General features: G+C 37.9%; 2 protein-coding genes across 2 annotated transcripts; both read right to left on the minus strand.

Moving 5' to 3' along the window:
* Positions 1-55: 55 nt before the first annotated feature.
* Positions 56-3,161, minus strand: LOC120105304 (cyclin-dependent kinase B2-1-like). Its single transcript, XM_039117653.1, has 8 exons — positions 2,902-3,161; positions 2,050-2,191; positions 1,609-1,670; positions 1,396-1,507; positions 1,155-1,248; positions 980-1,049; positions 740-878; positions 56-481 (listed from the first exon to the last, which is right to left on the minus strand). Exons 1-8 carry the CDS (start codon positions 3,117-3,119, stop codon positions 374-376), a joined length of 945 nt encoding a protein of 314 aa, XP_038973581.1. The 5' UTR covers positions 3,120-3,161; the 3' UTR covers positions 56-373.
* Positions 3,162-4,561: 1,400 nt separating this feature from the next.
* On the minus strand, positions 4,562-16,100 carry LOC120105305 (glutamate--tRNA ligase, chloroplastic/mitochondrial-like). Its single transcript, XM_039117655.1, has 13 exons — positions 15,781-16,100; positions 14,325-14,443; positions 12,270-12,391; positions 10,038-10,220; positions 9,763-9,881; positions 9,601-9,649; positions 9,395-9,496; positions 9,117-9,219; positions 8,934-8,997; positions 8,013-8,127; positions 6,420-6,520; positions 5,932-6,088; positions 4,562-5,017 (listed from the first exon to the last, which is right to left on the minus strand). The coding sequence occupies exons 1-13, from the start codon at positions 16,026-16,028 to the stop codon at positions 4,784-4,786; spliced, it is 1,716 nt and encodes a 571-aa protein (XP_038973583.1). The 5' UTR covers positions 16,029-16,100; the 3' UTR covers positions 4,562-4,783.
* Between the last annotated feature and the right edge of the window lie 566 nt (positions 16,101-16,666).

Below are 16,666 nucleotides of genomic sequence, written 5' to 3' on the forward strand. Positions count from 1 at the left end.
CATATGCAAGTCAACAATTTTTTCCTGTCCATTCCAGCTTGTTCCATTGTTGAACTCTTTTGAAATCATCTTCCATTGTCACACTTTTGTACTTCAATATGGCAAGTCTAATGAAAATTTGAAACAAATATTAATCCCATATAACATAGCCAGAGTAGTACTAAATCAAAGCATACACATGTTAGCATTCTTGAAAATGTTTTGGTTGCCCGCCCTTCTCAGATAGACTATAAAAACATCGCAAAGATTAGATCGTAGTAGTCATACACACCAACTCCCCACTCCAATTGCCAATGCTTGAGGGAAGCAATTATACACACCAAAACAACAAGAAACTTGATAGTTCTGGACCAAAACACCTATTTGGTACCCACTATTTGAAGGTCTCAGCACAATGTGCTTTATCCACATCATCAAAGTATGAATGCTCCATTGCTTTCTTTGCAGAGATCCTCTTTGAAGGCTCATATTGCAGCATCTTCTGCAAAATGTGAAAATTTTCTTGTGTTAAAAAGACAGGCAGCAGGGATTAGAAGATAGAAAGACATTACCCCCTCTACTCCATTACAACAAATAAAAAGTACAGATAAGAGCATTTCAGCTCAACGTTTGATTGCTCTAAAAAAATAGCTTAATATTTTAGTGGAAAGTAAACATCTCGGTTTTTATATATGTTAAGGCAATATGCTTCCTTTTATGCACACAGAAAACCAGATCAATGAATGCAGGCTGGACTCACCGAAAGCAGATCAATTCCATCGGCATCAAGATTTTGAATCACGGAAGAAAGTTTCTTGGGGCCCCATTGAGGATACTCGTGCCAGTTAGGCAATTTGCTTACTCCTGGCCACACTTCTTCATTGGGGTTCCCAATAACCTGCAACAATAAGCAAACAAATGATCAATATGAAGTAAGAAAAGAATTTTCTCAAAGCTAAAATGGAAACAACACAAGAAAAGGAATTGGAAACAACTTCACCTGAAAATGTGAAGGAGCTGCTGCAGTTCTGAGTCTCCAGGAAATAGTGCTTGAGTTGTTACTAGTTCAGCTAGAACGTAAGAAAACCAAGCAAAGCACAACTTAGGCTACTTCAAGAGAAAAAAAAGAAAAGAAAAAAAGCTTCTCTTTTTCAAAGAAATAAGTGAAAGCCTACCGAATATGCAGCCAACAGACCACATATCAACTGGTGTTGAATAATGTGTGGCCCCAAGAAGCACTTCAGGAGCTCTATACCACAGTGTCAGGATCTGAAACATATAGTTATCCTAGTAGTCAGTAATCATGAAACTTAAACAAAAGAAGCACTATGGCATCCAAGGTGCCATGGCACAATACAATCCTCAAGATAATGTTACTTGAACACAATCGTGGAAGATAATTTCTAGAGAACAAACCTCATGAGTATACTTCTTAAGCGGAACAGTGAATGCTCTACTTAGTCCAAGGTCTGCTATTTTAAGCATCATTGTCTTCCGATCCATTAAAAGATTGTGAGGCTTCAGGTCTCTGCAAATGAAGAGGGAGCACGAGATGTGAATCAAGAAACATGGGACCTGCTGTTTGCAAGCTACAAACTAGAAAGAGGGTGGTGGCAATATATATTTTACCTATGCAGTACACCATGACCGTGGCAAAATGCTACACCCTTGCACAGTTGGTACATTAAAATCTGCAGGAAGAAAAATACCAACTCCTAAGGATCTCGATTCAACTAAAAGGCAAAACTCCAAAGGCCATGATTCTGAATGCTGAATTTCCAAAAGCAGAAGGCAAAACTTGCAGATATAACTTTCGGATAATTGATAATATGGAGAATAAATAATGGCTGATAAACCCAATGGCCGAATATAGATTGGTTCTGCTTCATTTAAGAAAACAAAGATATTGTCATTTTGACTAATAAAGCAGAAAATACCTAGGAAATATGTACCCATGAATAACCATTTAAAAATCCATTCTTTAGAAATTATTTTTGCTACCTTGGTAAAAATTTTGGTTCAAAACTCATGGTTATATATGTGTCTCTGAGAAGCTGTTACAAAGGTTACCTTCACGGTTTTGGATGGAATCATCTCCTGGTTCGCGCGGAAGCTTCTGATGTATTTCTTGAGATCAGTGTCCATGTACTCAAAGACCAGATAAAGAACCGTCTTCCCTTCTTTGTTCTGGCCTTGCTTGAGATCCAACAGCCTGGAAATGATAGTGGAAGCGAAGAATTAACAGAAGCCTCGATATTATTAATCTGGACAAATTTGGAAGGTGAGAGAGAAGACCAATGCATAAAAATGCCCAAAAAGTGAACTTAAAAAAGAGAAACTAGCTAATAGGGAGAAGTAGCAAGGAGCTACAAAATTTCGAAAAAATATCTTTTATTATAATCTCAGCAAATTGGCAAGATCTAAAAGATATAAATCATCCAACTGAATGCTAAAATTAAAACATTGTTCCCAAAATAAATTAAAAAAAAAAGAACTAAAAGAACACAAGATAGAAACATCAAAACAAATCCCAAAACAGCAACTTTATAGCATCCCAGTGTTCTCCAAATATTTGTTACCACATGAAACAGAGGCAAAGCTCGAACAAATGCCATACGGGCACAAAGGAATAACATTACCCACAAAAATAGCGACAAATCGCTAGTGGAAAGAGGAAATAAAACCAAGAAACCGTGCAGGAAATATTAGTCAAGACCAGGAATCAAGAAAAAAAACTCTGATTAATTCATGAAATTCAAGGACCAAGAATCATAAGAAGATTTATAGCCAAAAATAAAAAGAAAAAAAAAACTGATATACAAAACCGTAGCCAGAAGACAGAATCTAAAGAGAAGAATCAAAATCCATCGACTTAGAAAGACCCCCAAAATACATAGCAATGGAAACCAAAGATTTGCTCACCGGACGATATGGGGGTCGAAGAAGAGCATTCTGAGAAGCGACACCTCACGGAGAGTGGTCGAGGGGACTCCCTCGTCGTCCTCGGGGAGGCGGGTCTTCTTGAGGGCCACGATCTTTCCCGTGGCCTTCTCCCTCGCCTTGTAGACCTTCCCGTAGGTCCCTTCTCCCACCTTCTCCAGCTTCTCGTAGGCATCCATGGCTCTCGCCGTCGCAGCCATCTCTCTCTCTCTATCTCTCGGGCAGATATTTGGGGTAGGGATTGGGAGAGAAGGGGATTTTATGCGAGCAAAAATAGCCGTTAGGGTTTCCGGTGCGATGCACTAACGGATAGAATTTTTGAAATTCGAATTCAAACTGCATGGTTGGCCCATAGTTGTTTGGGGCCGCTCCAATTGAAACTTTTTGATGCTTGGCCCAGGCTCAGCCCATTTGCTTAATGGAGGCCCTATCTTTCATGCTATGCTTTCAGAGAATCCAACCAGCCAGCTTGACTTGCCGATAATCTTGTCTGGCATTCTGCTTCCAAACTTCCTCAACAAATTCGAGCTCTTATCATGGCTGAAATGGTACGAGTTCAGTTCACCCACATGATCTTCAATAATTCGAATCGAGCATTACATTGATCAGCTCCTAACATGCAAGAAATCATTAGCTCTAGTGTTGTCACTATTTATTGCTAATTATTAGCATAATTTTAAAGATCATATAACAATCTGCAGCATAATATATTTTTTTATTTTTTTTTGTTAGCATGATCTTAATTTTAAAGATCGCATAACAACCTATATCAATCAATAATATTTTTCATTATTAGTGTGATACTATAACCGTCTATATTATTTTTCGAGTCCGACGAAACAGAAATAAAATTCTCACTCTTTTTTCTTTTATTTTTCTCCTCTCCTACCTTCCTCAAATTTTTCTCCTCTCCTACCTTCCTCAACAAATTCAAGTTCTTATCATGCTGAAATGGTACGAGTTCACCTGCATGATCTTCAGTCATTGAAATGGTACGAGTTCACCTGCATGATCTTCAGTCATTGGAATCGAGCATTATGTTGATCAGCTCCTAACTTGCAAGAATCATCAGCCCTGGTGTTGTCACTATTTATTGCTAATTGTGAAGTTTTACCAGAATCTTTTGATTGGTTTCCTAACCACCATTGTCGGAGGTATTTAGCTCATTACACAAATCACCCACCATTGAAATAAAAAATTCACCTCATCATCCAAGTCGATAAAAAGCAGCATCAGACGGTTGCCGAAAATTGAACTATCAACAAATGCTCGTTCCTTTGTCCAACCGAGAGATGCGGATGGGTGTGAAAGGAGAGGAAGAAGGCATACAGATGAACAGAGCATAGGGATCAGGTCAATGGAACCTCAGCTATCTTCCAAGCCTTGGAAAACTCTCATTTGAAATATTGCATTCAGCTTTAGAAAGGGGAAAGGAAAAAAAAGGAATTGAATGCACAAAGATTCATATGCATGAATATCAACATCCCTGCACGCATTAACCATTTTAATTTGATCACGCTATTAAGCATGATTTTGAACCACTCACAGTAACAGAAATCCTTGCAAACAATATGCTAGATCTCCAAGTTCCGAGGGTACTCCAGATATATTTTTCTTGCTTAGCTCTGGCAAGAGGGAGAGGGGAAAAAAAATCATATATATTATTAAGTCATTGTCAAAAAGAGGTCATAATACATGCATTAGACACACTGAACAGCCAATGTTACAACCAACTTGCTTCCAAACCAAAAACAGGTGTTACAGAGAACCCGTATTCACTGAAACTATTCATTTGATGGCAAAAATAATACCAAACCCTTCAACCAAATAAATTTGGAAATTCAATGGAAGGTTAAAAGAACACTCATTGAGTTACAGTAGCAACAGATTCAGCATGTGGTTCTCCTTCCTTGTTCAAGGCTTCCCATCTTAGCTCCCTAAGAATTTTGAACCTCTCATCTAATGTCACAAAACCTGTTTGAGGACTAACTGCTCCACAAGTACCAGCTTCATATATTAGGACTATGCTGGCCCCCATGTCAGGGCCATGAAGCTTTCCAGTAAGCAGTAACCGGATGGGCATAAAGAGAGATCTCCCCTGAAAGAAAACATAGAGATGACATCTTTCAGCCGGAAAGACTAAACATGCAAGTTCAGATTGGATGATATTGGAGATTGAATCTGCATTGGTGATAGACATAATATATATATATATATTAAAAAAGAGAGGATCTATATTTGTGAAACTGAAGTGCTAACAAAAGGCTAGTAAGGTGTCTCGAGCATATGAAAGAAGAAATGCCAATAGAAGGAAGCATTTTGAGACTGCTTATAAACTTTGATATGACTTCAGAATGACTTCTATTGATTGGGTAACTTCGAATTATTTTGTCAGCTGAAAGTGTGCAAACTTCCCAATAGATTAGGTGTGTCATCTTGATAACAACAAAAATCATAGGGTGGCATGATAATTAAATTTATCCTCAATTATCCATTAATCAGAGACAGGCTATTTCATCAGGGACAAAGAAAGAGATATTTTAACAAGGTCCCAGGGTTAAAAAGAAAATCTTTCTGAAACTCATTAGAGATTATTCAACTAAAAAAAGACCGCCCGAATGGTCATTTTGCAAGAATAAACAATTAAACTGCGGTTACAAATGCACTATCCTTCATCAGACATCTATTACTTGTGGGATTATCAAGTTGCCTGGTAAGCAGACGCCACTCCCAAGCTATAGCAATCAGATCTTAAATAAACAGCTATTTTTGATATCTCGTTCTAATTTCATGCATTTTAGATGACTGGGAAGGAAAAGGGGAAGTCATATCTCTAGCAACTGGAGAAACATAGCATATTAATTCAAATATCTTGAAATCTTGAAAATATCAAAAGAGACCTTGGCCGGAGAAGTTTTATGCCACACATTATTGTTATGTACTTGAAGTCCATTGCCAGGGGTCACCTGGGCTATTGGACAAGTAGGATGTCATGTGGCCTCATAAACTAACCTTGCGCTTCAATATCTTGCCAAAGCTTTTCACCCATTTTTGCCAACCAGCATGACCTTCCTCCAATGCTTCACGAAGCTCTCCACTATCATAAGCAGAAATCAAGCTAGCAGCCACCTCAGAAAGCTTATCTTGTACCACAGGTTTACATTCCGCACTGCAGATTGCACATGTCACATATGAGTAGAATCAAAGGCACTAACTTGATATGTAGAGACAATCACTTGAAGCTACTGCACCTAACTACTTTCTCAGGTTTAAGACTAACAAGTACGGTTCAACTAGGCCAACCTAGGTTCATCACCGAGAAGAAAGCCCTAGGGTAAACCAGCTGTTTCCCTCTAGACAAGTGAAACAGTCTCAGCAACATGAAACAACACCACAACAGTGGTGTACAAAGTTGTGTTATAACAAAAGCATGTTATAACAATCTTATATTGGTTAAGAAATAAAAGTCATTCTCATCAAAATAGAGAAGGTTCTATCACCTGGCCAACGTAGAGTCCAATGGATAAGAAAGCAAATTCAACAGAGCCGTATCTACATCTGTTACCAAATCAATCCCATCCTTCAACAACTCTGCTGCATCCTGTACATGGGTTTATGCTGTTAGTGTTAGCATGTACTCTTTTCAAAATCAAGTAAACAATTTTAAAAGTAGGAGTTCACTTAAGTGTGTGCATGAAGTGCATTAAACAAATAGCCAGAACCATCATTGCTTGTCCACCTGTATGCAATTGACTTTTACATCTTTTTTTGTTGGTTGTACACCTCATAGATTATCAAGAAAGAGATCGATATATATTACTTCATTTTGGTTCAACTATATCACCTACCAATAATTAATTAGACACAAAATACTAATTGCTTCGTAAATAAAAAAGATATCAAGTCGGAAGTTGTTGTGGACACAATTCAGGGACAATAAATGCCTCAGGGATGAAGAAAAAGATTCATCATATTTAACCAAGGCTCTATAAGGCGGTGCCAGTCTGCATGGTGCAGTACATACTGTGCATGGTTTCCTAAAGGGATCCAGGCATCTGCCTAGGCCTTTAGGCAGATCGGGCACCCTAGGTACCTTGCCTGGGCCCAAGCAACTCATCTGCCATGAAGCAGGCGCCTGGGCACACATCCATGCCTAAAGCACATCTTTAGGCTAGTGCTTGCATGCTAAGCAGGCAACTACGAGTCAACTAGATGGATCAGGTACCCATCAACCCAGTACTCAATCCAAATTATTTTAACAATTTTTCGTTCCCCTTTCCCCCATTTCTCCAAATCCACTACTTTCTAACACTAACTGAGCATGCCCTAGGAAAAGGCATGGTCATTGGTCGAAGATCGATGGTCGGGGAGCGGTGAACCATGAAAAAGCAATAGCTGTCGACACTTAGAGATAAGTTTTTTCACTTTAGAATTTTTTTCCTCTTCTCTAGCTCTCTTTTCCCCCCTTTTTTTTAAGATGGTGCAAGCTATGGACTGGTTGCTGCTCTAATTGTGCTGTCAGTAAAAGCTGTTGCTACTGGTGGTGTTGCCGCTGCTGCAACAGCAGTGGTGGTGCTACCAATGTTGGTTGCTGCTGGTGTTGCTACTAAGAGCTGCAGTAGGGGCTGTGCTTGAGCAGCCGCCTAGGCGCCCGCCTAAAACCTAAGCGCTGATTGCCCCCTTGGCCGCTCACCTTGTGCCTTTCGTGTTCTAAAACATTGATACTATGCTGTCTTATGATGTGCTGAAACAAGGAGAGCATCTAGAAAGAATTTTCAGTTAAGAATATCAAAGGAAAGGTGAATCGCTGCCTTGCTTAACTGTGTTGAAAGCCTGGCATGGTATGTACTGGCCAGCATCCAAATCTTTTGATTCTACTACACATTTACAAAGCTTTGACATTTGTCACTTCACATAATTAAAACTTAAAACCAGATTTAATATTGGAGAGTTCACGAAGTCAGACATGTCCAAAAGTTAAGATCTATGCACATGATTTAAATGTAACCTAAAAAGCTAAAAACCCTTAAAATACTAATAAAAGGCAAATAGCAGTTTGATAGCCACTTAAATGTAAAAAAATAAATGTTTACCTCTACAAATTTGCCTTTAGATTCTAAGAGAATACCAGTGCTTTTCCACCGATCTCCAAAAATCTCAATCAACTTTTCTGATGGAAGGGCTCTTAAATGCTGACCGTTCATCCACCTAATTGCAACAGAAAGACCATGTTAGCACGTAAACAATAACAAAAATTAGTCAGGCAACATCAATTTCCTCCATCTCTATTTTTGGTTGGGTGGGCATAATTATTTTGTTTTTACAACCATCCAAACAACATCAACAACTAAGAAACAAGAACCCTGCAAACGACCAAGGTTCAACCAATATCTACCGAATAAACTGCTGTATTATCATAGAACTTATGCTGCTGTAGCCAGTGGCAGATGCAGGCAAACATCTTTTGCAGCAAACATGAAAAAATCCTGATAGAGATGCTATGTATAAATATTTAAAAGCAAGAGCATGTGTCTTCAATGATCACCCACATGCCTAGGGTCAAAAAAAAAAAAAAAACACTAAGGCAGACAGGATTGGTGCAAAAATGGCTAGAGAATTAGGTGTTTTGAAAAATTAAAGGAAGCAGTGAAAAATAAAATCAAATGAGATACTGGTATAATATTACAGAAAGAGAGTGGTGAACTGCATGAGAGGCAGGCAACCCCCTTAAGATAAGAGGAGCTTCGTTGGCAAGGGAAATGGGACCACAATTCATTTTATGTGCTATTGATTGTCCTCCATTTTAAGAAAAGAGAGGGAAGAGGGGGGGGGGGGAGTTTATAATTGACTACATGAAATAGGGAGTCACTCAATTCACTATTTCAAACTTAAACTCGGCATATTGTTATTAATCAAGTCATGCCATAGAAAAAAGGAGAAAATACTTTCAGATATAACATCAATTGATAAAGAAGTGCAATTGATAACCTTCTTATTTCTTGTTGAGTATTTACCTTAACTTTGTTGAATCAAAGATTGCTCCACTTTTATTGACACGATTGATAGAAAACTTTTCAACTACAAAACATAAAAAGTACAGCCGGATGAGCAAATTATAATGAAATTTCTTCCATTCTCACTGTTATCAGCATAAGTATTAATAAAACATGAACAGTAAAAGAAACAAGAAAATCTACCAAGCTGATCAATGGTAAAAAATTCATTTTCTGTTCCATCACCCCAACCCAAGAGTGCTAGGTAGTTCACCATAGCCTGAGGTAGATATCCCATTTCCCTAAACTGAATAAAAGGGAGGAAAAAAACAGAGACCACAATCTAAATTACTAGAAGTGTTGGAGAAACTTAAACAAGTACAAAAAGTATGCTTAAATGAAAATAATATATTTGAAACATGTCATTGTACTATCTTAACCACGAAACTATCTCCTAAACATTATGACACTTTAGCAAGTACCTGTCCCACTGAAGTTGCCCCATGACGTTTTGATAATTTACTTCGATCTGGGGCAAGAATTAGAGAAACATGTGCAAAGGAAGGCATTGGAAATCCAAGTGCCTGCAAAATAATATTAATCATGTTCATACTATCACATCCACCAACTGTAGATAAAAAGGGAAGTAATCCAAAAAGAAAAAAGATCGAAAACAGAGCAAACTCACTTTATATATAAGTGCTTGCCGCAAGGTGTTTGGTAAATGCTCCTCAGCCCTGACGTGCAAAACAAAACGTGAAAGGGAGACGTCATGTCAAACTTATTCTATACAAGACCATTAACCTTAAGGAGTAAAGCTCATTGACAGTAAGGAAAAAAAAGGAACTACCTAATAACATGGGATATACGCATGGTAGCATCGTCAACAGTGACACAGAAATTGTATACTGGTTGGCCGTTGCTTCTCATTATCACAAAGTCACCGAGTGTGTCTAGGCTCCAACCGACCTTTATGAAACTATCAAATGAATCAGCAACTAAAATTTCAATTGCACAATTGGCAAGATATTTACAAATGCAAAACCATAATGATACAATCACTTTTAGAAATCCCAATTAAAAGATCAGCATTCCCCCCATTAAGCAAGCAGGCCAGGAGCTTACTTCACCACGGATAAGATCATTAATTTTCAAGGTCCCTTTCTTAGGTACATGAAAACGATAGGTATAAGGTGTTCCTTTTGCCAATTCCTCCTGTATTTCTTCATCTGAAGCAGTGGCCCACTTCCCCATATATACTGGTGGCAGCTGCATTTGTTTTGCTGTTTCCTTCATTTGTTCTAGTTCCTAGAAAGAACGACTGTTGATAAGAAAATGCTCCATAATTTTAGAAAAAAGTTGGGCAAAAACAACAATAATTTAAGAACTAGAAAACAAGTACGATACACTGTTCTCAAATCCAATTGCAGCAGCTCATGAAGTAACTGGCAGTGCATTTTCTAAAATGTATCCTAAAGAACTATTCATTTGCACTTAACAAAAACAAGAGGATGCATTTTTCTTCTTCTATCTTGTAGAGGTACAAAAGTCTTATCAAAGTTAAAATGCTTAGGAAGTTAGGTACATTTGGCTACTTAACAAGTCCTCAAGGTAACTACTAGTGAAAAAATCGGTCAGTGGAACATATAATGGATCATCCTTTGGTATATCACTATATCCTCTTTTTTTTTTTCAAACTTGAGTGCAAGATGCAGATACTGACTTCTTGAAAAGTAGCTCAGCAATTAGTCAAGAAGTGCAATGAGTTAGCAAGTTCTTAATCTGATCACTGCATGGAAAGCAAGTTAGAGAGAGAGAGAGAGAAAGAGACTGTGAGTGAGAGAAAAGAAGCTGATCTTAATCACCTGTTCCCTAACTCACCTAGAATAACATTTGTCATAATAATACTGGGCTTAGTAACATAACCCACTATTAAGGTGATGCTGCAACAATATGTAATTCCTGATGAAAATTGACACCCTTCGATTTAGAAAGTAACCATGTTTGGAGTTGAACATAAAATGAAGAAATCTGAGATCAAGTTGGAGTAATTAACGAAGTACTAGAGTCGAATACAAAGTATATATTTCGACCATGCTTTAAATTTAGACCATAGACATTAAGACAGAAAGTACACTCTACGTTAAACACATGCCATAAATCCTAGAGAACTATTTAGATAAAAAACTTAGCAGACCACCTAAGAACTGACTTATACGCACAAATTACTTAAGCCTTGTCTGGTTCAGAAATACTTCTATGTTAAGTATAACCAAGGGAATCACTTAGGAGTTAGGACCTGCTTAGTTCCAGCATGGTTTACCCGAGTTATTCGAATATTTTAAATAATTTAAGCCAGCTTCAGAAGAATTAACTAAAAGGGTGCATGTTAACTTTCTAGAATCCCCCAAGTACCCTTCCTTTAACCTGCTTTATTCCAGTGCCAAAAAGGTAGCTAGGAAAAGTAAAACTCGATAAGTGGGTTTTATTCGGGTTCTGTCTAGGTTATTCATCGACCAAGAAGTTAATGGCAAAAGAAAGGATCATTGGAATAAATCTATTATACTATTTGGTCAAAATGAGGTTAGGGCAAGTACCGAGCCGTACTGCAAGCGGACCGGGATAGTTCTAGCAACCAAAACAAAAAGCATCCGACAGAGGAAGAGAAGAAGAAGGAAAGAGAGAGAAAGAGAGAGAGAGAGAAGGGCAGGGAGGGAGAGAAAGGAAGATCAGAGGCTGGTGAGCGCGCGGAGAGGGAGAAGGAGAAGGAAAGAGAGGAAAAGAGAGGGAGAGAGCGGGGGAGGGAGGGAGGGAGGGAGAGGAAGGAAGAGCGGAGGCCGATAAAGGGCCGGCAGAGGCTGGCGAGCGCGTGGAGGGCCACGAAGGAGGGGCTCTGCCTCCGATCCCCTCTTTCTCTCTCCCTCCCTCTCTCCCCCTTCTCTCTCTCTTTTTCTCTCTCCTGTTCTTCCTCTCCCCCGCCTCCTCTATTATGTCGGTACGGACTAGCACGGAACGGCATGGGGGCGTACCGACCCATGCCGCTGGGCAACTGGTCCGAGCCTCGATTCCGGCACAGCAAACCTTGGGTCAAAATTTTTTTATTTAGGATGACAAGACATGAAAGCAACAATTAAAACCACCCTTTTGCCCCTCCAGCAACTTCTTTCATGCTAGAGCAAAATGGTTGTTTGGTGGGATGGAGTGAAAAAGAGTGGTATACAGAGGGCTTAATCAGGTACATTGTGCAATATCCCTGAGCAAAACAGGGACTCCACTTTAACTTTCTTCTTAGACATTTAAACTATTGAAACTAGTCTAAGAAATAATGATCAACTATAGAAATATGTCATAAATTACCTCATTTGAACAAAAACACCTGTAAACAGCACCAGAATTCAACAACTTCTCAGCATATTGTTTGTATAGGGAATTTCGTTCTGACTGCCTATAAGGACCATAATCTCCACCCACACCAGGGCCTGCACATATATCAACATTCAGACAACCAAAGATTATATCTTTAAAGACAACAACACCTACCTTACATTTTCCTGCAATAATTACAAAGATTCAAAATGTACCAAAAAGGTTTACAACAATAGGAAAGTTCAACTTAGCTTTAAATATTGCAAAACTCAACTACAGGTCCTTTTAAGAAACTTGGTTCATAATCCTTGCAGTTCACAATTAAGCCACCAAACAAATGGAAACATAACATTGGCTTATAACTTCATGGCCATATTTTCTCTAAAAGAAGAGATCACAAAATATAGTATCACATACCATGCCAACCAACTCCTCCTGTATTATGGGTGAATAACGTGCACCAGCAGATGGTACATAATACGTAAAAGGATCTTTTGCATATGTACCCCTGTAAATATGACTTGTTGTGTATTTATTCCTTGAAATTTTATGCATATATACATAACCCTAAATTTATCATGTTCTTCCAGTGATGCCCCTCCCATTAGACCATCGGCTGATTGTGTTAATATGCAGCCATTTTAAAATGATTCTATTACCCTTTGCATCCATACCCTAAAAAACTATGCAAACAAAGCTCCTCAAAAAACAAAATGCATGTTAAAATTTTCTAAAGGGTGTTGATGATAACAGGTAATAGAGTCATTTTACATGTGAAACAGCTAATCATGCCATCAGCCAAAAGTCTGACTGACAGAGCATCATTGCAAAAAACAAGGTGAGTTCGGAGATGCGTATGCAAATAGTGATTTTTGAGAGGTAAAAATGCAATAGTCATATTTACAAGAGTATAGATGCAAACTATCTAAGCTTTTTAACTTAAAAAGGCTTCTTTCTTTCTTTTCAATCAGTAGAATGTTGGTAAGATATCTCTACATAATATCATAATAACTTTTTTTCATGTTGGCAAGCAACATCATATGTTTAAGTTTTGACTTGCGACATCATGTTCAAAACATGAACCAATGAACCTTCTCTGGTTGACCAAAAAAGATGAAATTATAAAGACAGCTAAAGTGGTAAGCTTTAATTCTGAATATTGTCATTTGCTTTCTGATTTAGACAGGCCATAAACTATAAGAGGTAAGCAAGATAGGTGCATCAAATTTCAGGTAACTTCAATTGTGCTGCCAATTTGGTAAGTAAGATCTCTAGTTGACATCTGATGGGAAAAAAACAACTCAGTGCCTTCGCAATCTTGTTTACTTAGAGACTTCTCCTAGCAGATCATCATTTGATCTGAAAAGATTTGGTGATAATAACATGGACTATATAATTCTTGCCAAATTCACATTAGATCCAATCTAAATGAAAATATTGCACTTATCAATACATTATTGCAGACCACAGAGATTGAAAGATAAATCCATGTCAAGACCAAGGTAGAGTCTCCAAAAAAATAACTGAAAATTTATCCAAAAAGATATATCTATCGATGTCCTAGACTACCAGTGGCATAAGTGGTAACTAAAGAGACAAAGAGCATTTCTTGGCAAGGACCAAGGAGAAAAGAATGCCAATACGACAAATTGGAGGCCTAAGTGGTTAAAATCAAGGAATAAATGGAATTATTCTGTAACAAGCTCCTTTCAGTGTCATTGCTTGGCCAAGAGTAACAGCATGGGAACCACTATATGATTCATGGAATTGATTGGCAGCATTCTCCAGCAGTTCTTATTTCATTAAAATATTGCAGCATGCTATTTGATGACTTTGTTATGGCTGGTGCTTTTGAACGGTACATCTCCATGGGAGAAAATTTTCCACATAGTTGAAGGGATGCAACAAGGGTATCCCATCCAATGCAATGTACTCTATGAGCACTTTCTCTAAGCAAAACGAATCATTGATACTATTAGATAGGTCATGGCAAACAGTAAAGAAAAATAAAATGTTCAAATCTAGCAATATTTAATAAAAAAACACCTTCATCCCAATCAAGACCAAGCCAAGAAAGATCATTCAACATTGCTTCTTCGGATTTCCTAGTAGATCTCTCTAAGTCAGTGTCTTCAATTCGAAGAACAAACTTTCCACCCTTAGACCTGTGAAAAAAAATATATTTATCATGACGAAAATGTTGTATAAGAGAATAACTTCCCTAACTAATGACATTTAAAATATGTGGACATGATAGAATTTCAAAAAACAATAAAAAGGCATGAGCTATAAAGTGGGCATGTTGACAATTCAACTGAAAACAAAAGCAGCAAAATATTTTTCAATGAATACCGAAAATGGAATACATAGAAAGTAATTCAAAAGACCCAATTCAGGAGGCATTTTTGAAACTCCTGAATTGGAAAGTTGAAACCACTCACCAGTATAGTCCATCTTAAATTTCAGATTTTGGAATACCACAGACTGAATTTATCTTCTCGAGCTATTATCAACATCAACGAAAGACTACATAGGTAGATGTCAAAAAATGGAGGATTCCCCAAGGGCATGATTTTTTTTTTTCCTGTTTGGGTGGTCAATAGCCTTTTTATTTCATTTGTATAATATATTCAGCCATTTTAGCAGTGGTATAAAAGTACAAAATTACAGCAGAGTTTGAGATGGCAGGGAATTCAATGTCTTTGTGATAGTGATAAGAGGAAAATGCTCATCCAAGAAAACAAAACAAGAAAAAAGCATTCCCCAAAGTCTCAGAAACAGTTCGAGATATTTAAGCACTGATAGAAAATAATCACAATAAAAGATGTGAACGAAAGTCTGAAGGATTTCATGAACACTTTCCTGGCTTAGAGCAAATCCAAGTTTTGAGAGCAGGAAATATACTGTTAGGATTACTTAAAACATGAATTATCTGAACTTTCATTTCTTTACTGAAACATGATTTCTAATGAGTATTTCAGTAGTATATATAAAAAATAATCTCAAAAATGTTGTTTGAAACGGTCCACTGTAGGACATCGTTTTGGCAGTCCACGTAATTTGAAATTAGTTTAATAGTTACATCTTTGGAACAAAAAATGACCAATTACTCATTCTCGCACCACTAGCCACACACTCAAGCCTCTTTTCTCGGTAAAATTTGAGCCTTACCATTGGCCTAATGAGGTAAAAGATCTCGACATATTGAGGAAATGCAGTTAAAGAACGTTAACGTGTACGATAACTATGCCAATAATTTATGAGAAATTAAAATTCTAGAATTAAAGAAATCCACATAAAGTGCACCAAATCCAAAACCTCAACTTTTCGAAGAATTAGCAAAGAGACGTAACTAAAATTTTCTACAAGATCGCCACTTTACCCTAAAAAAGGTATGCCCATCTTTTTCCATACAACGAAAAGAAAACACAATACAGACCTAAATCTCAAAATCTCCGTGATTGAGAGAGAGAGAGAGAGAGAGAGAGAGAGAGAGATGAACCTGGCAAATAGGTAGTTGAAAAGAGCCGTCCTTGCTCCCCCGACATGGAGGTTCCCGGTGGGCGACGGAGCGAACCGGACCCGGACCTCGCCATCCGCCGGATCGGCGGCGGAAGAAGCCGAGACGGAGAGACTCCTCCGGCTGATGGAGAGGTAGCGTTTGGAGACAAGGCACGGGCGGAGGAAGGAAGGCGGGAGATCCGGACGAACCCTAATCCAAAGCGACGGCGATCCCACGAGAGTCGCCATTACCCTTCTTGAGCGAGCTCTCGCGCTGAAGGGTGGAAATGGGGAAAGAGAGGATGCTACCTTGAGAGAGGATACGCCCTAAAAAAAAATGTTTTCTTTTATCCTCAAACTTGCCGAAAAAACGTTACATGATCATTCTCAGCTAATCTTTTACTATGGACATATTATATTATGATAAAAATGTTCTTGGCTTCCATAATTATGTATAATAGTCTATTATCATAATCTCACATTAACTGATAAAAAAATATCCAAATTACATCTTTTTCCTAAAAAATTGATAGATATTTTTTTCACGATATCAACCATTGGATGGCATCTCGCATAAATATCAGACACTTCGAACTTCTTAATTCGTCTATCTACACAAATCTCAAAACAACTATTTCGCAATCCAATAATAAATTTGTACGAAGAAAAGCGAATTTTTGATTTGCACAAAAGATACAATCTAAACTCTTAAAAAGATGCCATGTAGATTTTATTAGCTTGGCCAGTTCTCTTCTCAACAACTTAAACTTTTAGAATCAGTTTGGACAAGCAGCATCAGAGCCAGAACTATTGTGCGACATCATCTTTATTAGTTATATGAACTCCTCATTGAGAGATTTCTTTGTTAGCTTGCACCAATTCTCTTC

This window comes from Phoenix dactylifera, unplaced genomic scaffold (genome assembly GCF_009389715.1).
Source record: "Phoenix dactylifera cultivar Barhee BC4 unplaced genomic scaffold, palm_55x_up_171113_PBpolish2nd_filt_p 000255F, whole genome shotgun sequence".
Classification (NCBI taxonomy): domain Eukaryota; kingdom Viridiplantae; phylum Streptophyta; class Magnoliopsida; order Arecales; family Arecaceae; genus Phoenix; species Phoenix dactylifera.

Coding starts and splice junctions, on each gene's coding strand:
- LOC120105304 (XM_039117653.1), bottom strand. CDS start 3,119: ATGGCTGCGACGGCGAGAGCCATGGATGCCTACGAGAAGCTGGAGAAG. Junction 1,508..1,608: donor GGTCATGGTGTACTGCATAG/GTAAAATATATA, acceptor CTTCATTTGCAG/AGACCTGAAGCCTCACAATC. Junction 879..979: donor CAGCTCCTTCACATTTTCAG/GTGAAGTTGTTT, acceptor CTTATTGTTGCA/GGTTATTGGGAACCCCAATG.
- LOC120105305 (XM_039117655.1), bottom strand. CDS start 16,028: ATGGCGACTCTCGTGGGATCGCCGTCGCTTTGGATTAGGGTTCGTCCG. Junction 12,392..14,324: donor TGGTCTTGATTGGGATGAAG/GTGTTTTTTTAT, acceptor ATATATGTGCAG/GCCCTGGTGTGGGTGGAGAT. Junction 10,221..12,269: donor GGTGTTTTTGTTCAAATGAG/GTAATTTATGAC, acceptor CGTTCTTTCTAG/GAACTAGAACAAATGAAGGA.